Raw genomic sequence first — 23,626 nt, 5'->3', positions numbered from 1 at the left:
TCCCATCCTGGTTCTTTTTCTTACCATGTCCTTTCTTTTTCCCATTGGAATTTTGATTTCCTTTGGGGTTATCAGATTGGACGGCATTAATTCAAGAAGTTTGGGAAGCCGGGGGATTAGACGACGTGACTTGGTTGTTAGAAGCAGTTTGTAAGGACAACTGCTGCATTTGGTTCAACAAGTTCACGGTAGTTGTGTCTACCGACCCAACTATACCATCCGTGCAGGGACCTGGATTTGACTTAGCTATGTCAACCTTAGACCCACGAGCATCTGGCAAGTATTTTTGTAGGATCCCAGACTGAGAGTAGATCAGTTCTAATTGCTGGGCCCTAAAAATGGCTTGCTCCTCAGAATAGACTCCAGACTTGGAGACATCCTTGGAGATCTCAGGTTGTAAAGATTTCAAAAACCATTCGAGACGGTACTCTGGAGGATTTCGGCTTTAATGAACCTCTCTCTCCGTCTCCATTCCTGAATATGGTCAGAAATGTGAGTTGCCTTATCCTAATGAAAAGTGGCCAGAAGTTCAGTTCTGACATCATAATAGACAGGCAACTGGAAATGATTTAAGAAAATATTGGCTAAGTCAGTGAAGGATGTAAAGCTGCCCCCTGGCAACTCTATATACCATTTGGCCGCATTACCAGTCAAGGTGCATTGAAAATGTCTCAACCTGATCGAGTCATCGATAAGGGAGTTAGATGAGCACCACAAATGGAATGTGGTTACATGGTCGCCTGGGTCCTCAACACTCTTCCCTTCGAATTTTGGAATTTCCAAAGGGAGTTTGGTTGGGACCGAAGGGCAGGCCGGATTGTACTTGATTGGATCGTTTGTTAACTTAGTGAGATCTGGCAAGTTCAACATTGCCAGAAACGGAAGCCTAGGAGGACCTTGGGGATTCCACCCAGACTAGGCAGAACTCCCAAAGTTCTGAAAAGATTGGCTTGGATTTTGGAAGGCACCAGGTTGCCCGAAGTAACCAGTAGAACCGACTGAACCAAAAGGCAAGCCTTGTGATTCAGAAAAATTCGGAGTTTGACCAACTCCGGCCGCAAGCCTCCATAACCAGCAAAGTTTCCTCCTAAAGGATTATAAGGAGTTGATAACCCCTGATACGGATTCCAAGCCAAAGCTAAGGGAGGAATACTTTGAAACGAACTAACCGTGGAGTACGGCCTATTCCCTTGTTGGCCAATAAATGGATTCCCAGTTCCTGCGCCACTAACCCCAGGGTTAGTCCAACCTTGGAAAGGATTACTACTTTGTCCTACAGAAGAAAAAGGCATGGATCCTATCGTCGGGTTGGAATGTGGTATATGACAACTTCCGAAAGGAAAACCCTGGAATGAAGTCGATCCGCCCATCATGGACGTAGCGGCACTAAACGGCACCGATGGAATACCCTGTGAGTGGGTGCCAAATGGGAAGAATCCAGTACCAAAAGCATTCTTTTGGGCATTTCCACTCATGGACGGAATGGAGGTAGAGCCAACTAAAGATGTGCTAGCAAAAGATCCAAACAAGGAAGCACACGAGATGGAAATCGTTCCTCCCCCTTGCACCGATGTTGGAGTTTGCATAGTCGTAGCACTTGTAGAAGCCATGCTTCCAATAGTGGTCATTGATGGTAAGCGCGTAGTGTAACCTGGACTTGACAGTCTATGCATCGGAGTCCCAACGTATTGTAATACGTTTGGATGACTAGATGGTAGTGGAGAATTCGAAGCCACTAACGACTCTGAGAGTTCTTCTACCTCTATGTTTTTCTCCGCTTGAAAGAGAACTCGAGAAAGGACTGGAGTGTCCCTCTCTTGTTCGGAAGTGCTAGGCCTTGCTTGAACACTAATTCCCCCGAGAGGAGGATCAATCCCCGATTCGTCAACTGTTGTGGTACGAAACCCACCAGTAGTATTACCTCTGCGCCTTCTAGGAGAAGGCTCTAAACTTGGTGGTGAAAGACCACGAAGTCTTCGAGACCGTCTGGGAGATCACTCAGCCACTTTGAATTTTTTGTTATGATCTAACTAAAGACTCAAAAAATTGAAAGCTAGGCCAACTAATAGCACAAAGCACACACTATAAAGTCGCTAAACATAACAGCCAATCAAACAACTTCCAAGTATTTCCGCTCTGGGTGATTAGGACCGGACACCAAAATACAAGAAAGTGAATTAAGGGACCTTCTGAAGATAGTCTGGGATGATGAGGGCCCAGTCCTATCAGCAAAGGTATCAGAGGAAGTTACGCTGACCTCCTAACAACAGCCTGCGCCGGTGCAAGCCCCCAAGCTTCGCAAGGGTGCCCTCCAGTAGTACTATCGAGAGTGATGCAACGTCGACCTCAGGTGCCACAGGATTCACCTCCACAGCCACCTTTGTAGATCCCTAGGAATAGCAACTATGGATACCAACTCGTCGCAGAAGCCAGGCGGAACAATCGTGAGGTAAGTTCAGACAAGTAGGAGAGGGGGTATCTCTCTTCACTGTCTTCACAGACCCTCGTGCTTAACTCCTAGATCCAGAGCTTTCCTAGTCTTCCTAACGCTATTGTATGTTCTCTCGTTATTCAGACTCCTATGTTTGACGTTTAAATGGCCTTGGAGTGTTAACTCTCCACTCGCCTAATCCAAGGCCCTAAAATCCTAAACTTGTTGGTGTAACTGACTTAAACAAAAATTTCTATTGAATTTTAGTTAGCGCTTGATTTTAAAATAGGTTGTTCTTTAAGTCACAATGTAACGGAAGTGAAACTAGTGGTGTTTTTTGACGCAAAAGAAATTAATAAAAACTTAACTACATGCACATGCACCTTTTTCATTTTTCGATGAAGAGCAATTTCCATAGGGTTCAGAGGAACCTCTAATAAAACAAAATTTTCTTTTCTTTTCGTTAATTCACGCTTCACACTCACAAAAGTTAACAAAGCTATGTATGCCTAAAAAGGTATGCAAATATATCCTAATGCAACAAATATATGCTGATGCAAGATTCGAAACTACTCTAAAATCAAAAAATGAAAGTTGCTTGCTTATCAATCTTTATCTTGCCACTTAAAATGTCTAGATGGAATATGAGATGCTACCATTCATTTCGTCTAAACACTAAAAACAAGTTCTAAGACAAACATAAATCACTTTCATTCACTAAAAGGAAACCAAATAAAAACCACGTTCAAGAAAGCAAAACTAAGTTTTTCAAAAATATTTTCTTCAAACGCAACAACAAAAAAGTCTTTTCAAAAATGCTCTCAACAACACTGAAACTTGTGATTGAATAATAGGCAACAAACACTTTTGCAAATTGACACCACACAATGGATGAAAACTCAACAAAAAGAGATGTGTTTAAAGGATGCTCTTAACAATCAAAAGCATCAATGAAAGCTTTGGCAATAATAACCAAAAAGATCAAAAAGACAAATTTCAAGAAAGTGTCAATCAACAACTTTCATGAAACAAAGAAGCGGATGGTCACAAAAGCGGTTTTGCCAAGTAAACAAAAAGTCACCAAAAGCAAAATTTGACACGAATATTGAGATCAATCTCCCTACCCTGATGAATCAGAGCAGTCAAGATTCCAAACAAGAAATCTTGTGTGCTTGAACAAGAAAAGATGACGCTTGCAACAACAAAAATAGGACCAATAATCCTTATAATCAGAGAGAATTCGGAACAAGATGCTCACTGTAAAAACAAAAACTAATACTGGAAAGTGACTATTTCAGATTGACTCAAACTACCAGACAGACCTTCAGAGACAAAAAGATTTACAAATCTTGAAAATTGCAAGATATACGCAACTGTACTTATGTACAGATTGCGTGTATACAGTATTGTAACTAAGGAAACCTGCGTATACGTGGGTTCACTTAAAGAAACATGCGTACATACACCTCTGTAACTAAGAAAAACAGCGTATATAAAAGGTTTCAAGAAAAATAAAAAACAAACTGAAGAAACTGGCAAAACTTCAAATTCAAGAATAAACCAGACAGTAACAGCAAGAAGAGAAGGCAGCTGAGCCCTGATTGGCTTGAAACACCCAAACTAGGAACAACAAGAGTGTTGTCCCGAGTGGAGTCACCAATTTAGTTGGAGGGAATTGCTCCCCTAGGGATTTTTGGGTTGAAGCCCTAGCAGACTGAAAGTTATCTATTCAGAGAAACACACATTCACATAGCCATTATGCTATTATAAGAAAATTCTATTGTAAAGGGTACATACCTTAGGTCCTACGTTTGAGAAGGCCCTTAGGGTCCAAACCCTTCTTGGAGTTCCCTTCTTCTCTTTTGTCCTGCAAAACAACCAATTCCAAAGAACACAATAGTATATGGACAAAACCTTATAAAGAAACCATATTCATGTTATAAATAAAGGTAGTTAGTTATGAAATCCAAACAACCATTTACATCTGAATTCTAAACATGAATATCATAAACATAAAGAAGATTTATATCGGGAACCAAGACATGTGTTTCTTTTATTATAGAAAAATAAAGTACATAAAAAGGAATAATTCCACTTGAGTCACCTTCAGCAGGCTCCAAGCAAAGCTTCCTTCCAGATCCATTCTAGCCTCAAGCCTCTAACAAACTCCTTCCATGACTCACTCCATGATGTCATAAATGGTGGATGAACATCAACACACAAGGAAACAAAGGTTTCCTGTACAAATGGGGGAAGTGCAAAAGGCACAATGGACTTCAGACCTGGTCAGGGGAAAATCCTCAGCATAATAACCTTTCTCTCTCTTCTCTCCTTCCTTAGGCCTTCCTTTTGAGGTCTTTTTATACCTCTCCCAAAGTAGTTTTTTAGTTGGGAGTTGGTTCGGAATAGTTGGGCCACAGGCACTAACAGGTGATCAACAGGTAAAACCCGTGATCTCCACCCGAAAATAAGGAGTTTTATATATTTTTAAGTGTTTTAATACATATACGCGGGTTGGGTATACACAGACCCATGTATACACGCATTTAACTCAGGGCAATGTCGCGTATAAGGGCAAAAACACTGTTTTTTAAATTTTAGGACCAGGTCTGGAAGGAAGGGTTTCCCTAGGCCATGAGTGCAGCATCACAAACCATAAGAGTGAGATTAGGAGCTATAACACTTATAGCTTGTGACTCTCCGTAGCTCATTTATAGTCTAAAGTCTTCCAGGCTTGCTCAAGTAATTGGCCATCCCTTATGTGGCTTATAGTTCATTTATATAGGATAGTTTCATGTTAAGCACATTTACTACTAGTTTTGTGGCTCCATGACAAATTTCTTGTTTTATGTATCATTTTGCAAATCATTTTCACTCTTGCGTATCGTGTTGAAAAACATTTTAGTCAAAATCAGTATATGTAATATCAAGACTTTAAAATGGTGGTTTTGGTTTGGTTTCCCTGCAGGGATTCCCGTAACACCATGTATAATTATTTTTACTTATTTTTTATTAGTAATTGAATGTCTACCCTTAGACAGAGAAATGTATACATGCCTATTCAATAGACATAAAATTTCAATTATTGAGTGTCTCTCCTAGACCTCAGAGGCTCCATTTGAAATCAAGATTGTATTATGGCATGTGATTTTAACAAAATCTACCATCCTTGGGGAAAAAAGGAGGATCCCATGTTCGATATTAGTTTCAAGAAATTTTAGAGGATCTCATTACTTAGATAGATCTAATAGTTATCAAGGTTAACAAATTTACATGGAATAATGGAAGACTTGGCCTAGGGAATATTGTAGCCCACCTAGGAAGACTTTTAGTTTCATGTTCCTTTTTATCTCAAGACTTTCAGATCTCCTCTAATATTCTTCCCTAGGTGAGTTCAAATCATCAACCAATTTCTCTTCAAGTATTGCAAACAGTAGACTATGGGTCGTTTCCCTTCCGCTTCTCTCCTCTTTGGATCTAAAGGGAATATTTCTTGGATTTGGTAATGGAAACATGGAGTAGGTGGGAAATTGGTTCTTTAATTACCTTTTGGGGAAAAAATATCTAAAGTTAGTCATTAAGCACATGATAGAAACAAATAATGAAGAAAGGTGGCCAAAATAAACATGCATAAATCAAATCTGGCATAATATAAAAGGAAAATAGAGCAAGGATCCATCACAAAGGGGCTTCTGAAATATAAGCAAGTAGAATTTGAGGCCTTCCATCATGTGCTAATATTAGAAGAGGAAGAATGGAGCCTCAAGTCTTGCAGCTTATGGTTGCTAACTAGTGATCACACCACTAAGTTCTTCCATAACCAAGCTAAGGAATTGCTTTGGAGGAATAACATTAAATTTGTTAGCATGGATGGAGTGTAGATCAAGGACTCTAAGGGGATCCAAAGGGTGGCTGTCGATTACTTCATTTTTCTATACTTTTCCCAACCTATACCTAAATCAGAGATCCTTTAGTACATGCTAGATAAAATCTGAAATTGGTGCCTAAAGATGACAATTTAGACCTGCTATGAATCATTACAAAAGAGGATATCTGAAAAATGGCATTTTCTCAAAGCCTGAACAAAGCTCCAGTTCCATATGTGTTTTAATCCCACTTTCATTAGGAATATTGGGATGTCATTAATTTTGATCTTATTATTCCAGTGGATTACATCTTCAAGCATGATTGTATGGGAGGAGGGATTAATTCGTCCTTTATTGTCTTGATTCCCAAAGAAGTCAATATGGCCTCATTCCCAAGATATAGACTGATCTCTTTATGAAATGTTTCATATAATATTATTTCCAAAACTTTATCATAGCGCATGAAACCTTTCCTTCCCAATATCATCTGTAAGAATCAAGGGGGATTCGTGGGCCAAATACACATAATAGATAATATCATCTTAGTCCAAGAAGTAATACATTTGAGCAGTGTAGGAAGGATAAATTCTGTTCATCAAACTTGATATGGAAAATTCATTTGACCATGTCACTTGGGACCTTTTATTAAAATTTCTATATCAATTCGGCTCTAGTGGGAAATTTATAAAATGGGTGTAGGTTTGTATCTCCTCTCCTTTGATCTCCCCCTTGGTGAATGGCCACTCCTCAAGATTTTTTAAAGCCTCAATAGGGCTCCATCAAGGGTTCCCATTGTCACCCTTCCTCTAAATCTTGATGGCATATTCATTAAGTAGGTGTCTTGAATATGAACAAAGGAATGTCAAGATTCCATGTATAAGATATGTCTCACGAATCAAGAGTATAAATCAGTCCCAATTTGCATATGGTACCTTCTTGTTGGGAGGAGCCTAATTAATTGTTACAAAGTTCTTCAAGCGAGTTCCAAATCAATATCTATTCATTTCTAGAGGTCTTATTAATCATAGAAAATCACAGATCTATACTTGGAATATTATCCCCCTTCTTCATAAAAATTTGGTTCTTATTCTTTGGTTCCGTCCTACAACCTCTTAGAAATATTTTATATGTTTAGGGTTTATGATCCATTTAAAATCCCACCCTTCATAGTCATGGTTAGGAATTATTGTGAAATTCAAGTCCAAGCTACAACAATGGGGACTGATTTGGTTGAACTTAGTTGTGAATCAAGTTCTTATTAATGTGGTATTATCATTATTTCATTTTTACCAAATCATAGTTCTCCTACTACCAACTAGGATTCTTTGCAAACTAGTTAAAATTATGAGGACATTTTTATGGGAGGGTGGTAAGCAGAGCCACAAAAAGTTTCATCTCATAAAAGTGGCTTGGGTACCTATTACACGTCAATTTGTTTCCATGACACTTGATTAGTTTATGAGTATTTTTACCATCTGTAAACATGTTTGATTGAACTCGCTTAGAAGTCAAACAACTAAAAATATCTTGAAGAAGATGAGGTATTTGGGGATAATAATTGTTCCACCTTATCAAGTTTCGCCCATGCGGGCTTCAATGGCAGAGCAATACCAAACCACATGGGTTCATATTAGGGAATAAATATTGAGGGAAAAATGGCATATTATATTGGGAGATATATAGGGGTTAAAGGGTTTTTATATTGGTAGGTATAAAAATTGGAGCTCAAAGTTAATGAAAAAATATAAAGGGGTATATAAAATGTTAATGAAAAAATGGATACCTAAAATATCTGGTGAAAGTAGGGGTTTTTAAATTGGGAAGTTTTATTGGGTTAATAATGGTAGGGGGTTAAATAATTTGGTTTTAGAGGTATTTTCCAATATTTAGTCAAATTAAGGGTATTGTTTAATATGCCATGAAAGCACGTGATATGTAAAAGGTTCATTGAGTGAAGGCCCTGTGGTTTCACCATGCTGATTTTCCTATATTTTCACATGCATTCGCTAGAATTAACTATCAGAACAACGTAGAGATACACATTTTTTTCCACTATTAAACCGTGTAGGTGAATTCAAGAAAGTAAAAATAAAAATTACATTATAGAAACATAGTTGGTTGAATATTTCCCAACTGAAAGTTTCTAGGTGATGACTATTCGAACTATAAACCTCAGATGATGCATCTTCATCCCTTTCCCCATGCAAACCTAATCCCTCAATTAGGGGATCTCACCCTCCTCTTTTGGATCTGAAACTTCTTCCTCTTGGCCTCTAAAATTACTAGAGGTTAGAGTGTTAGAGGAGGTAAAAAATAAGAGAATATAAACTTATGCTGCTAGTTTGAGATTGAAAAGATTGTCATCTAAGGAGGAGATTGAATGCCTTTGGGAGGAACCTCACGACATCAAGGCAAAGGTTGTAAGGCTCATCTTTATCTTTGATTAATACAAATGAACACTTTCTCCCATTGGTTTGTCTTATTAGAATGGTTAATGGTTTATAATTTTTTACAATGTTGATTAAGGAAAATTCAATTATTAATCTCCTTGATCATCAAGTTAAATTTTGTTTGGATTATTATATCGCATATGTTTTTGATCCTTTTATGTTTTATGGTTGTAGGTCTTGTCAAGCATTGAGGAGCTACATTAAGTCACAACAAGGGATCTTCATTGAGCATTTCGTGAAATAGGGAAAAGGCTCATCCATTTGCTTTAATATTTATACTTCAAATGATTCCAACTTAGGGAAAGAGTGAGTTCAATTGTCTTGCTTGTTTCTAGTTTCGATTAAGGATCTAAGGAGATCTCTCTTGTCCGCAAGAGGGATTTGTCTGGTGTAACAAATTGGTAACCATACTAGGGAATGTCTCTATTCTCTTCCTTTTCCTTAGTTTTGCTTTATGATCCTTCATCATTATCTTGACCTGAGCCTTTATGAACTAATGACCTTTCAGATCTTTGTGGTTGATTTCTTGAATTTTTATTTTTTCTTGGGTTTATGATTTTTGCATTGTTTTCATTCGCCAACAGAGTGCAATTCTGCACCAATTTTTCCTTAGAAACCAGATGCATGCACTCTGGTTTGTATTGCTGACCTGTGGAGGCCTTAGGAATTTTTGAAAAATTGGCTTTTGATTCAACCCATACCTAAGTTTGATTTTATGGTGTTTATGAATCTAGAAATAGATCACTTGACATCATGATGTATGGTCTTTATGACTCTAGCAGTCATCCACCCTTCGATTTTAATATACTTATAAGCATTAATTGATCACCCTTTGGTGTTTTTAAATTATATATAACCATTAGATGATCGCCCTTTGGGATGTTTAAATTATTTATAACCATTAAATATATATGATTGATTTTATTTGATCCGCCAGTTTCATTTTAAAATTATTTTATTAGTTAATGATTTTAAATTGGTTTAACTAACCCAAATTTTGATTGAAATGATATTATTATCTAGGTTTATTAATCAATGGATTATTAAATAGGTTTACTAATTAACGAGTTTATTAATTAAAATTTTAGCTTTAGTATATCCCTTAAATTTCATTATTGAATTTTATACTTAATATATTTGTTTCCTTCTTGATAGTTAGGTATTTAATTAGTACTTTTAATAATTAATTAATTTATCCTATACTTGGACATTTGTTATAGCCAATTAGTATATATATTAGTTCCACGCATGTGATATATGCATATGTAGCTATTATATGCATGCTAATAATCATATTCCTCCTACAATTCGAGGTGGGTCGCTACACAAACTGTGATTTGAATGTATCAATTTATGCCTAACTTATATAAAGGTGTGACAACATATACAATGTCAAACATGTTAGCTCGTAGCTGATAACTGATGTGTATTTCTAAGTGAAATATAGTATATGAACAAGCATAACTTATTGTGATTTTATTAGGCTATAGAAGGTCATGGGACTAAGAAGGTGGCTTCTTTGGCATCCTTCTTTAAACTATTGTACTTCATATGACTCTTCACCTGTTGGAGTTTAGTAGAATCTCTCGGTGCATCTATGTTTTTTTTTCTCTAGATAATTGTATGTGTTTTATAGATAGATAGTGAGGAAGTATGATATTGATATAGTAGAATAGTAACCAATTGCAGTTTCAATGCATGCATATTGAGTGAGAATCAGGCGTTGTATTGCAATTGGATTGCAGAAATGGTTTTTGATATTATTTTTTCTTGAGCCGTTAGTAAACCTGCCAACATTTGAAACCCTTTCCCACCATCGTAGCATCATGTACAAAGGGGTAGTGTGGAGGACGCATAATTAAAACTTCCTCTACACTCTACACTTCCTTGATGACCTGCGGATCCATTGTGATTTTAAGGTAAGGAAATATGACTCAATACCACTTTGGGTGTCACCTTGTATAAACTCAATCCACATTGTACAAAGGTGTACCACTGACAATGGTATTTGAGCCTTATTTGTGTGAAGGTGTGCAGAAAGGTGTTTTCATTGTGTGGAGGAAGATTCCTATGCACTCCATGCAATGTAGTCATTTTTCACTTTATATTGACCTTGTCTCCGCAATTAACTTTCCTATTAGTCTATCACCCTCCTCATTATATTCCTCTTGGAATCAATAACATTTTGTTGGAATACATCTAGTATTATTATAATTTGTGCTTTTCTAGAAAATATCAAATGTGCTCCTTCAGAATCCTCATTATAGTACTCTTGGAATCAATAACATTTTTTCATAATACATCTAGTATTATTATAATTTGTGATTTTCTAGAAAATGTGAAATGTTCTCCTTCGCTCGTTTGGCAAAAATTTTGTATCTCATGGATTCTCGTAGAAAGTATAATTTATTAAAGTTTATGATGTCATTAACTTCACATAGCTATATAGATTTTGAACAAGTAAACCATGACATCAACCTTTAGTTTAAAAAAACACACACACAAGCCCAAGTTGTAATAATGGTAATGCAAATTAATTGAAATAGTGGTGCCAACATAAATCATGTACAATCATTCTCTCTCAATTACAACATCGAAAAATCATATAAATTGTTTGTTTATTATGTGAAGTTGTAACCAAAAAAATTGGCTATCGAAATCAAACATTGGATTCATAGTCCAATCTCATTTCATGCTATCAAAATACATTATGAACGAATTGACATGGATGGACCAAATTGTTAAGCCATAGTGCATCGTAAAAGTTGCCTACATCATCTCATTGTCAGCGAGTTCATCACTGATATGCTTGTGGATGCAACCATTCTAAAACCCTCCCTGATAAAAGCTATTTTGGTCTTGTTTGTATAATTTAAGAGCATAACTGAAAGACCCAACAACAAAGACCAAAAATTATGATATGTAATTTTATCTTTCTCCCCAACAAAGACGTCAAGTGTGGTGTGCGAAAGTAAAGAAAAATGGTCCTCAAAGCCCATTCACACCTAGAATTCTTGCATCATAACTCATCATTATAACTCATTACACCTTTTAGCACAATTTTAAAAAAAAAAATTATATAAACATCTTATCCAAGTCAATATGTCTGATATTCCCTCTCATTTAAAGATCGTGTTGTAGAGTGATCACACATTTTCAAACAATTCAAGTTACGGTGACGATGAGTGCAAAGAAGTGCAGAGAAGCACCTCTGCAACTCCACACGAGAAGTGGGATCTTCTCCCCATCATGAACAACAATATATTTCCATTCATATTTGAGATGGCTTATGGAATTCAAACAATAAGTAGGAAGAATATCATAATATTTTTTCCTTTAACAATTCAATGTGACAGCATCGTAAGGGTGCTAAATGTAATGTTCCTTGTTCAAAAAAATTGCGATTTACAAAATTTGTCAAAGGTTTATGAATTCATGTGGCAGTGTGCAGGTGCAGAGGAAGCACAATCAAAGCTTCCTCTGTACCTCCGCATTTCTCACAATGGCTCTAGACTTTTAATTTTAATTTTAATTTTAATTATGCTTTGCAACCATTATTTACCATCACTTGCACTTTCATACTTCACTCAATGAAATATTCCTTTGTATATTTGTTCACCAGCCCCATCGTCCCCTTCCACCTCCCCTGCCCCCCCACACACACCCTCAGTTACGTAAGTGATCTACAACACAAATAGTTCTGGCATCATTGGGTAGAGAAGTACCAGTGTGAGGCATAATAATGTTAGTATCAAAGAACTCACTAATGGATTAGTAACTCACAAAAATAGCCTTTTTTTATTCATATTTGTTAGGAACTAACCAATACCAAAAATAAAACACCCTCCACTAGGGGAATTATGTCACATCAAGGCTCTCTCATCCAATGGAAAATTAGAAATAATATTTTTATAAATTAGAAAATTATTTTTGAATTTATGCGAAAGTGGGAATATTCAACATTTTCTAGGAAACTTTGGTTAAAGTTACAAAAGCTCAAAAAAATAATTGAAATTCAACGGACACATCAAGGCTCACTCATCCAATGGAAAACTACAAATAATATTTTATAAATTAGAAAATTAATTTTGAATTTATGTAAAAATAGGGATATTCAACATCTTCTAGAAAACTTTGGTTAAAGTTACAAAAGCTCAAAAAAATTAATTGAAATTCAACGGAATTTGACAACGAGGTGAGTGTTATAGTCCCTGGTGATGCATGCACTAATAATCAAATACATTTTATTAAGAAATGAATAATATCCATCCTATTGTGATATTAATTTTAATATAAATTAATTTAATATAATATTTGAAAATATGTATAAAAAATAAGTAATTTCATCATATATTTATATATTAATTTTATTTATTTATTTATTAACGTAATTTGAACGAGATAACATGTTTATGTAATATTACATTACAACATTTCTTCCATAGGATGGCGCACCTCTCAGCACAATTAAAGTTAAATTATACATTAAATTCAAGCATGATCATATTTTAACTATTTAATTATGTTAAGAAAATGTGCATATTCTATACTTTCTAAAGTTGAATTCATAATTGCTTACAAGGCATAGATGTTGCAAGGAATTTTGTTAAAGGCACTCCATGGTGAAAAGGTCACTAGTTCGAAACCGCGTGGGAAAAAATACACCCATGCTAAGGGTTGGTACGACCAAGGCCTATTGAAATCCTTCATGATTCTAACAGCTTAGATTCCCTTAATCATGGTTACTCAAGCCATAGGATAGGCATGTCAATCATCTCAAGACTCACATTGCGTAATAAAAAAATTTACAAAAAAAATGAATTAGAAGTAATAAAAAACATGTATTCTTACCCATTAAACCTAAATATACATATAAATTAGCATAGACCCATCCTAACTTGAGAGGAAGCATTGAGAGGGGTCAAATATCTAGAGGTCTGAAACATTCCTCAATTTTTTCACTCAAAAAAATATTTGCATCTCGAGAGATTTGATCTCTGGAGTTAAGATGGATCTAGGTTGGTTATATATATTTAGGTTTAATCCGTAAAAATATTAAGATGGATCTAGGTTGGTTATATATATTTAGGTTTAATGGGTAACAATATTTAATTTTTATTAATTATAAATTCCAATTTAGGCTTTTTTTTGTGTAAGTCAGCTTGTTATATTAAAAAAAGAAGTAATTATAGTACAAAAAGTCTGCACCTGCAGACAGAGGGCTGCCAGACTGCAAGCCTATCTTCAAAATTGACCAAAAGAGATAACCAAACTACCACGAGCACACCGCGCAGGGTGGCAGAGCAAAAGAGCTTTACAAAAAACATACAACTAAACACCTGCCTAACTGAGGCAGCAGACAGACTACAGAAGCGACAAACCAACTAACCAGCATAGCAGAAAGGATCATAACAGACCAGCCGAAAGAACCCAAAAACCAGCCGAGGCAGAAACAACCCCTTTACATCTTGAGCACAACATAATTCCTGGATGCCTCCGGAGCTGGTTCAGACATTGAGATGCCTGCCTGCGCAGGCTTGGGATGATTGCTTTGATAATCACCTGTCGGTTCTTCCTTTTGGTTTTCGACCTGCCTTGCATCCTGACCAATAGTTTGCCTTAAGAGTTTGATTAACACCGTAAGCTTCTTTGTAATGATATCGACCTGTTGCTCCAGCGCGCTAACCTTGAATTCCAGGCTCTCTAAAATCGCTATGTGTTCCTCAGTCTTAGCCTCAGTGATGTGCTGGACCTTACGCATTTGCTCCGCATAGTTGCCCTGCATGCTTAAGGCTTTAGCTAATAGTGTTTTCATTCTCCAGCTTTCTGCTTGTGTCCTCACAAATTGGGTAGCCCGCGTGGTGACAGTTCCTGGATCCTGAAGCCAGTCCACTTCCTCTTCCATTTCTTGCTCTTTCAGCTTCTTTTCTTCCTCAGTTACCATAGCTTCCAGGTCAATAATCTTTCGCTTATTCCTCTGCGATGTGCGAGTTTCATACATCTCTCTGGCCACCTTGAGATCTCTGTTAGCAGAGGCATTACGACTACCTTCCCCTGCCATGATCGTGCTTTCACTCACGGTATAGTTCTGGGTGCTTTCAGCAGAATAGAGGGGTTCTGGCCTATAACACGATAAAACAGTGCTTTTGCCCCTGCCTTTGGTTGATATTAAATAGAGGTTGCCTGGGATATTACCGGCTGAAGACCGCCTATTCCTTTGCAACTTGCAGGTCATATCATAATTACTTCTGCGTGATGGAGAATTGTTTTGGTAGTGGCTCGCATTCTTTCCCTTACGGTCACCTTTTCTCTCCTGCTTCAGTGCCTGCCAAGTGTCCCACTCCTTGACATGGCTTAGGCGGCGCATATCCTTATTCATCATATCTGATAATATATCATCTTTCTTCTGCTCGCGCCATAAATGCGCCAGATTCGCTTGTCCTTCTTTCCCCTGCCAATCTTTAATGGTGCCTGCAGTGCCAGCATGTCTCATCATAGTATGACGTCGTTATAGCCTTCCCACAAATCAATCTCATTCATCGTCACCCAAATCTTGCCTGGAGAGCTGGGTGCACTTTTCTTTTAATTCCGGGCAGTCTACATTCTGCCAACAGCTGTCCCACGTAGTGTTTGGGTGCTCGATTCCATAGTTCGCCAGATGGTCCGCAACCATATTAGCTTTCCGTCGCACAGCCTGAAAAATCAGACCTTTCATCTCTCCCAGCAATACTGCGATGTTGTCTGTAACCTTGGCAAGTCTCCAATGTTTAGTAACCTTACTTGCTTTAGCTCCCACGTAAAGCTTCCTTGCCGCTGTGATTGCCAGCTCTGAATCTCCCTCAACCACCGCTGCGCCAACCTGTGCATCTCTGAGGATTCTGAGTCCTTGTTCCATGGCAGCAAACTCCATCTCGTTATTTGTTCCTTCCCCTAAGGCTCTACTATAGATGTGTAGAATCTCCCCTGCACTGTCCCTTATGATGCCCCCGATGCCCGCCAAACCTGGATTGCCTCTGGATGCTCCATCGAAATTCAGCTTGAGAAAGCCTGAAGGTGGACGCGTCCAGCCAATTGACGCGGTTTTCGGTTCCTGTTGGCAGTTCGTGGTGACCATACTTCTGCCGACGTCCAATTTGAAAGCTTTTAAAATGTGTAAGTCTCTAACCGAAGCTTGGTTATCTGGTTCTGCTCTGCATTTTACCAGGATTAATTGTCTTACATTTTGGGTGATTGTATCTAGAGAATGATTTATGTCTCTGTATTCATTCTGAAAGATTCTTCTATTCCGTTCCTTCCAGATGGTCCAGGTTATAAATCCTGGCAAGGTTTTCCATATGCTATTAATTCTTATATTACTTGAATAACCGCTCTGCCAATTCATGATGGTGTCCTGGATAGAGTCCCTGGTTCTATCTGTCTTTTGCATAATGTTTTCCACCCAGTTCCACAGGTGACAAGCCCAGTCGCAAGTGTTGAAGAGATGGTTCATCGTTTCTTCAGCCAAATTGCACATGGGGCATCTAGATGGGCCATGAAACCCTTTCTTGCGGAGATTCTCCCAAGTGAGGGTTTTCCTTCGCATCAGGAGCCAGAGGAAGGTTTTAATCTTAGGCCAAAACAGAGAATCCCAAACCTTATTGCTCCATTGAATCACCTCCATTTTCTCTGGATTTTCGAGATGATCTCTGGCTTCCCTGAGCGTGAAGTTACCACTCCCTTTCATGCCCCATCTTAGCTGGTCTCTTTCATCAGCTTTCCTTATCTTCCTTTTGTTTAGCTGGTTGAGCAGATCTCTTATTTTGTTATTTTCCTCATTTGAACTTTCTGTGTCGTTGAACATCCAATCTCTCCATTCCTGGTCCCTACTGCTGTGATTCCAGTATTGATGGACAATGTTTCTTCCCCTTTCCTGACATTGTCTCTGAAGGGCTGCAAACTCTGGTCCTTCAAGCTTCGGGAATTGCTGCCAAGCATCTTCCCAGAATAAAGTTGTTTCCCCATTTCGGATTTCCCAAAAGCTATGATCCTGCACAATGTCACGATTCCTTCTTGCTAAATTCCAAATGGGAGATCCTTCAGGAACCTCCTGCAATCTGATTAGATCCTGAATGTCGCACTCTGGGGTATACTTTTCCTTCCAGTGTCTGGCCCATGGGAGATTGGGTTCCTTCAACCATCTCCACCAAAGCTTGGCTCCACAAGTCATGTTGATCGTAGAAGGATCCACTAGATTTAAGCCTCCTAATTCTTTCGATTTGCAAAGTTTATTCCATGCTACAAGTGCCCATTTTTTTTCTGCATTGCCAGTCCAGACAAAAGATCTTTGGATGACTCTTATCTGTTGTAAGACTCCTTTTGGGGCAGGGATAATAGAGAGCAGGTACTGCGGAATGGCTTGCAATACTGCTTTGGTAAGGACTAATCTCCCAGCGAAATTGAGGGCTCTGTGAGTCCAGTGCTGACATCTCTTCTCCATTTTAGCCAGAATTTTCTCCCAATGTTTCTTTTGCCAGGGTTTGTCCGTAAGGGGAGCACCCAGATACTTTGAGGGGAGGCTACCTCTTCGGAAGCCTAGAATACTAGATAAATGTTTTTGAATAGCCAAATGCGTATTGAAGAAAAATATAGTAGATTTCGAAAGATTAATTTCCATACCTGAGGCCTTGCTGAAGAGATTTAGTATTTTTTTAAATCCCATGGCTTCTTTCACAGTCGGCGTCCCATGCAGCATTGTGTCATCCACAAATTGCTGGTGAGTTGTCGCTGGTATGGAAAGAAGGGGTTGTAATCCTTTGATTTTTCCTTCATCCTTTGCTTTGCGGATGAGTCTGCTCAGACCTTCCATTAGGATCACAAAAAGGAATGGAGACAGAGGGTCTCCTTGTCTGATTCCACGGGAGGGAGAGAAAGGGTCGGAAGGGGAGCCGTTGACCAGGATAGAAAATTTAGTGGATTTAATCAGGGCCAGAATCCATTTAGTCCACTGTTTATCAAAGCCAAAAGCGTTCAGTATGGCTTCAAGGTAGTTCCAGTTGACCTTATCATAGGCTTTAGAAAGATCAAGCTGCAACAACATTCCTGCTATTTTCCTAGTCTGAAGAGTGTGAACCATTTCCTGGGCTAGTAAAATATTATCCAAAATTTGTCTTCCTTCAACATACCCCGACTGCTCTTCTGAGATGAGGCCAGGAAGAATGGGTTTCAATCTGTTGGCAATAACTTTAGATATGATTTTATATATCACATTGCATAAGGCTATAGGTCTAAATTTCTCTGGGGAGTTGGCCTCTTCTTCCTTCGGAATTAGAGCGAGGAAGGTAGAATTTAGCGACTTAAGGATAGAGCTGGAGCGCCTGGAATCTTCTACTACTTCCCATATTTCAGTCTTAACAAAACTCCAGCAGGCTTTATAAAAGTTGATGGTAAAACCATCAGGCCCAGGTGCCTTGTCATTCGGCATGCTCCTAACAGCTTCTTCCACTTCATCCAATGAGATTTCCCTACTAAGAGCTAGGTTTTGCTCATTGGTAATAATTTTAGGAATGGCCTGAGTTAGTTCCTCAATTGCTTCAGTTCTGTCTACTCCCGGCTCCTGAGCTATATGATTAAAGTGCTTTGTGAGCAGTGTTGCTATTTCTTGGTGACTTTGGAGAGTTTCCCCTTTTTCATTGTTGAGACAAAGAATTTTATTGGCCCCTCTGTAATCTAGCGCTGACCTATGAAAGAACTTGGTGTTCTGTTCCCCTTCCTTTAGCCATTGTATCCGGGATTTTTGTTTCCATAAGGTCTCTTCCTGTTGACAGCGTAGTTGCCACTGTTGCATCAGGACTTTTTCCTGTTCTGCTGAGTCCTGGTTGCTGTTCCCACTAGTCCATTCCTTGTGAATCTGTTCTAACTTTTCCTCTATAATGGTTTTCTCCTTGAATATGTTCCCAAACTCAGTTGCATTCCACTCTTTAATTTTGTTTTTGATGTTTCTTAATTTGCTTTGAAGTTTATACATTCTGGTTCCTCTGATGTCCATTGGTTCATGCCACCATTTCTCCACCAGTTGAATAAAATTAGGGTGATTCAACCAAAATTTCTCAAATCTGAAAGGCTTGTTTCTGGGGGTTCCTTGGATGGCCGCTACCAGAGAGATTGGCCAATGATCCGATCCTCCACTTGGAAGAATGTCAGATTCCACTATTATTCCTTCAAGTAGTATGCTTTCAGAAATAAGAAATCTATCTAATCGAGAGGCTATCTGCTTCTCACCTCCTCTTCTATTATTCCATGTGAAAGTTCCACTTTTTGGCTGGATGTCCACTAATTTGGCAGAACCAATGAAATCAACAAAGAGCTCAACATCCTTATTGAGTTTTCTGATCCCTCCTTTCTTTTCCAAAAGAGAGGTTATCATATTAAAATCTCCACCCATGATGATTTTCGAGCTGGGATATCTGAGCTTTAGATTTAAAAGAGAGCGGAGAAAAGAGAATTTTTCTTCTAGCTTTTGAGGTCCATAAACATTTGTGCATAAGTAAGTTTCAGAGTTACCTATCATTTGAGTTTCCATGGCTATAAACGATCTTGTGGCTTCTGTCGAGAGGATATTTATCACACGGGAGTCCCATAGAGTTACTAAACCTCCCTCCCAACCTTGACTGGCGACTTCCATAAATTCTATGTATTTACCAAGCCTTTTGCTGACATTCACCATGTTGTTGTTAGCACACTTGGTTTCCTGTATAAACATGATATCCAGTTTCTCTTTTTGGAATTTTCTCTTTAGGAGTCTTTGTTTCGCTTGGCTATTAAGCCCTCTTGCATTCCACGATATAACTTTCATTTTTAACTAGACAGATTATTGGTAAGAAGGGAAAGCATTCAGAGCCTTCATCTTACCAGAGTTTAACATTAAAATACCCAGTTCCTGCAATACTTCACTGTTTGTTCTGCGACCTCTCTTCCTTCTCTGTTTCGAGCTGGTTGAAGTGCATAAAAGGCTCTTTGAATGGCTGCCTGTTCCCTTCGCTATACCTAATTTCCTATTTTGCCTGTCCAGCTCTGCCTTCTGCCTTGCAATGAATAGATCATTGATCTTTTTAATCTCTTCTTCCGAAATGTTTTCTATTCCTTGAGTTTTCCAGTTTTCTTCCATGACTGGTAAGTTCACCCCTTCCTGCTCTAAAACCTCATTTAGCTCCATCTCCTCACTTCCACCATCACTGGTTAGCATATCTGCATCTTCATCTAGCTCTTCTGTTGGCTCCTGCATCTGAACTACTGCATTGAGGGGATGTTCCTCCCCTTCTTTGGTTTTATGATCTGTCATTTCTTTGTTCCCTTCATTAGTATTTGATTCCTTATTTTGTTCTTCTGAATCCATATCTGTCTCTAAGATTTCAAAGGCATTGCTGGTGTTGCCTTGTGCTGACCCTATTCTGTTCATTCTTTTTCTATTAGCCCTTTGTCTTGCTTTTGGTTTTATGAAGGCATCCCTACTCTTTACTGCTTGCTCTTTCTTAGGTTCTTCCCCTGTTTTGTTTAATGGACAATCTCTTACTAAATGTCCATGTTCGTGACATTTTCTACAGCGGAAAGGGATTTTCTCATAGTCAATGGCTTGGAAATAGTCTTCATCCCTGTACTCCAGCCACAATCCTTCGTGTAAAGCTCCTGAAACATCCATCTCCACACATATCCTCGCGCAAGAAGTGTATCTTCTTTGCAGTGTGGCTTCCGAGGCTTTGATGAAAGTTCCTAGTCGATCCCCTATCTGCTTTAGAGCTGAAAAGCCCCAGTAGTCTATTGGAAGGGAGAAAAGACGGATCCACACTGGGACCTGTGTGAAGGTTTCTCTTTCTGGCACGAAGTTGGGTTTCCAGGGTCTCATGTAGAGACCAGCTGAAGCGAAGAAGTAGGGTCCCCCATCAAATACTCTATCCTTGTCCTCTAAATTCATAAAAACAATAGTAAAAAAACCTTTCGCTCCTAGGTGTAGTTTGACATCAACTTTGGGTTTCCATTGCTGCTTGATCCACTGACATAGCGCTCTTTCTGTTGGCCACGGTCCCATAAACTTGCAGATTACTGCATGTTCGGACATATGTTCTCTAAAGGCTTGTATCTCCAGATCTGTGATCACTACTCTTAGGGCTTCTTCTTTTTTGGGTTTTCATGCTCCTCGTGCTACTCTGTCATTGCTAGGGTTTGGTACGATCTCCTTCTCCTCTTCTTCTCTTGATTGATTCCCTTCCTCTCGTTCCCCTTCCTCCTCTGTTTGTTTATCTTTGTGGGTTGTGTGTCTTTGCCCTGTGCTTTCCTTCTTCCCGTTGTCCTCCTTTCCAGTGCTCTCTTTTCCTTTCATTCTTGGGTTGTTGGTTGCCTCCCTGTTCTCCTTTTGTTTCTTCTCCTTGCCTGTACCGTTTTCTTGTTGAAGCTTTCCATATCCTGTTATCTTCACTCCCTCCTGCGCTGCTTGTTTCTGCATGACTATTTGTCTGAAGGATGGGGTCCCAATGGACCCCCCGTTTACCATTTGTCGGGTCAATCCTTGTCCTCTTCTGAGCAGTTCCGCTATTCTGATACTGTGCGCTTCCAGATCCGATCCTGGTTCTACAGGCTTGAAGCACTAAACCCTAAACTTCGAGCCAGCTTCGTCCCCCACTCCCCTTCTCTCTTCACTTCTTCAACCCTCCCAATTTAGGTTTAAAAGGTAAGAATATTTGTTTTTTATCCATTTATATATTCAAATTTAGGTTTAATAGATAAGAATATTTGTTTTTTTATTAATTATATATTCAAATTTAGAAAGTATACAATATGCACATTTTTTAACACTAGCCTAGATTCAACTTAACTCTTAATCAAGATTAAGTTTTCTACTCAAAATGAGGTTTGCACCCCTACAAATTTGATCCCTCTAGCTAATTATAAATTTGGAGTTAAGATGGATCTAGACTAATTCCATTGAGAGGTGATTTACAACCTAGTATGAGGGAGATCTGGTCATGTAATGTTACATTTAAAAATAATAAAATAATACTTACAATAACGAATTAGAAAAAAGAAGAAGTAATAACTCAATGTCACTCACAAATACTACAATTCCCACCTTAATTTACATCCACTTTATATAGATATAAAGTAATTGAAAGTAAAAAGAAAAAAATATAATTTACTTTGTAATATTAAAGAGATATGTAATTCTTTCACTATTTAATATGGAATCTACAAACGCCATGTAAAAACAATATAATTGATATTACATGACATACAATCCATTTTATGTTTAATTTGCATATAATAGTTAAAATAAAAATATACTAATAACAAAAAAATATAAATAAAATATTTTAATATTTATATTAAATAACATAGTTTTATATCACGTTTATATAAAAAATAAAAAATAAAATAAAATAAAAAATTATGTTTTCACACTTCATTATAAGTCATATGTATAATTTATTCCAAACTAATATATAACATTTATAAAATATTTGTCATTATTAAATATTTGTCATTATTAATTGGTTTAATGAAAATTATGTATGTTACATGCACACAGTGAGGCCCATCCTTGAGGAAGTTTTAATGATAAAAAAAAAAAAAATAATCATTAAAACCCGTCAACATAATTATAGAGAGAGAAACACAATATCTAATGAGCTTTCCAAGGCAGGCAGGCAACAAGCTTGGGGCAGATGACAGATCACAGAGTAGGTTGAACATTATAAGTATTACCGCAGACCATTTTTAGATGGTATCCAGAATGATGGAGCTCATTGAACATTATGAGTATTAACACATACCATTTATAGATGGTATCCAGAATGATGGAGCTCGAGAGTAACTTTGCAGCATATTTCTTTTATGATGTTAGATTTGATCCATTTTTATTATTTTTATGTACCAATTATGGCGAATCAGTTTTGTCTCTATATATTTGGTTGTTTAAAAAGCCCTAAAAATCAACAGTTTTGATGTTTTTGGTATTATGCTATCACTAGATCTAGTCATATACTTTTAGGTTCAGATTTCTAGTTTGATTATTTATGCGTTAATTTTTTTTATATGTTTTTTTGGCATCTTCAGTATGTAATTTTAATTTTTTTAATGGAAATTATGATTTTTACATGGGAAAAAAATCATTTAAAAATATTAATAATTATTGAATTATTGAATTAAGTCTTTTGTGATCCATAAGCAAGTGGTCAGGACAATATGAAGAAACAAATCATGGAATTGAGTTAAATAGAGGGACTAATCATTCAAACGATTAGAAAGAAACAACTATATTTAATTAACAAAAATGGTTCCATTTGACTGGACCAGAAAAAACTATATTTAAATGAACCAAGAATTAGAAATAAATAATTATTAATTGATAAATTAATTAGTTGATTAATTAAATCATTAATAAGATATATAAAATATTAATATATTAGGGTAACTAACTAATTATATATGTATTACACTATGTTTATTATAAGTACCGAGTTTTATTAAATAAGAACTAATGGACCAAACATAAATATTATAGTTCATTTTATTATATATTTATGAATTAGTTTATTTATAAAACTTAAATAAACGTGTTTATAATTAAAATAAATAAATTATGAATAAACAAAAACTAGGATACTAAAAATACTATAATTTTTATATAAGTATGTATATTATTTAACCCCTTGTTTATATGATGAACTAAACAAATATGCTAATAAATACCCAAATACATTCTTTCCTATGTCTTCATCAAAATTTATTATAATTACTATGTCTTCTCTTTTTATCTATTAAATTTTAAACCTAAATTAATGCTACAACAGGATCTAATATTATTATCATTATAATATTATTATTATCATTATATATAGAATTAAGAATAA

The 23,626-nt window shown here is 37.2% G+C and overlaps 1 protein-coding gene across 1 annotated transcript; it reads right to left on the bottom strand.

Annotated features, from left to right (window-relative positions):
- Positions 1 to 15,279: 15,279 nt before the first annotated feature.
- Positions 15,280 to 19,167, bottom strand: LOC149231946 (uncharacterized). The gene is made up of 3 exons (XM_089381794.1): positions 18,549 to 19,167; positions 17,026 to 18,344; positions 15,280 to 16,773 (listed from the first exon to the last, which is right to left on the bottom strand). The coding sequence occupies exons 1-3, from the start codon at positions 19,165 to 19,167 to the stop codon at positions 15,280 to 15,282; spliced, it is 3,432 nt and encodes a 1,143-aa protein (XP_089237920.1).
- Positions 19,168 to 23,626: the final 4,459 nt, after the last annotated feature.

The sequence above is a fragment of the Pinus tabuliformis genome, chromosome J (assembly GCF_031772625.1).
Source record: "Pinus tabuliformis cultivar Carrire ecotype Pingquan chromosome J, CPIR1, whole genome shotgun sequence".
NCBI classification, from domain to species: Eukaryota; Viridiplantae; Streptophyta; class Pinopsida; order Pinales; family Pinaceae; genus Pinus; species Pinus tabuliformis.
Note: the sequence above shows the minus strand (reverse complement) of the source record. Positions and strands in the feature narration are given on the sequence as shown.

Excerpts from the sequence above, each read along its gene's own strand:
- LOC149231946 (XM_089381794.1), bottom strand. The coding sequence starts at position 19,167 with ATGGGTGGAGATTTTAATATGATAACCTCTCTTTTGGAAAAGAAAGGA. Across the intron at positions 18,345-18,548 it reads GCAACAGTGGCAACTACGCT|CTCAGGAGCCGGGAGTAGAC; the intron begins GTCAACAGGAAG and ends TTAATCATATAG. Across the intron at positions 16,774-17,025 it reads CAGAAAAAAAATGGGCACTT|GATCATAGCTTTTGGGAAAT; the intron begins GTAGCATGGAAT and ends GACATTGTGCAG.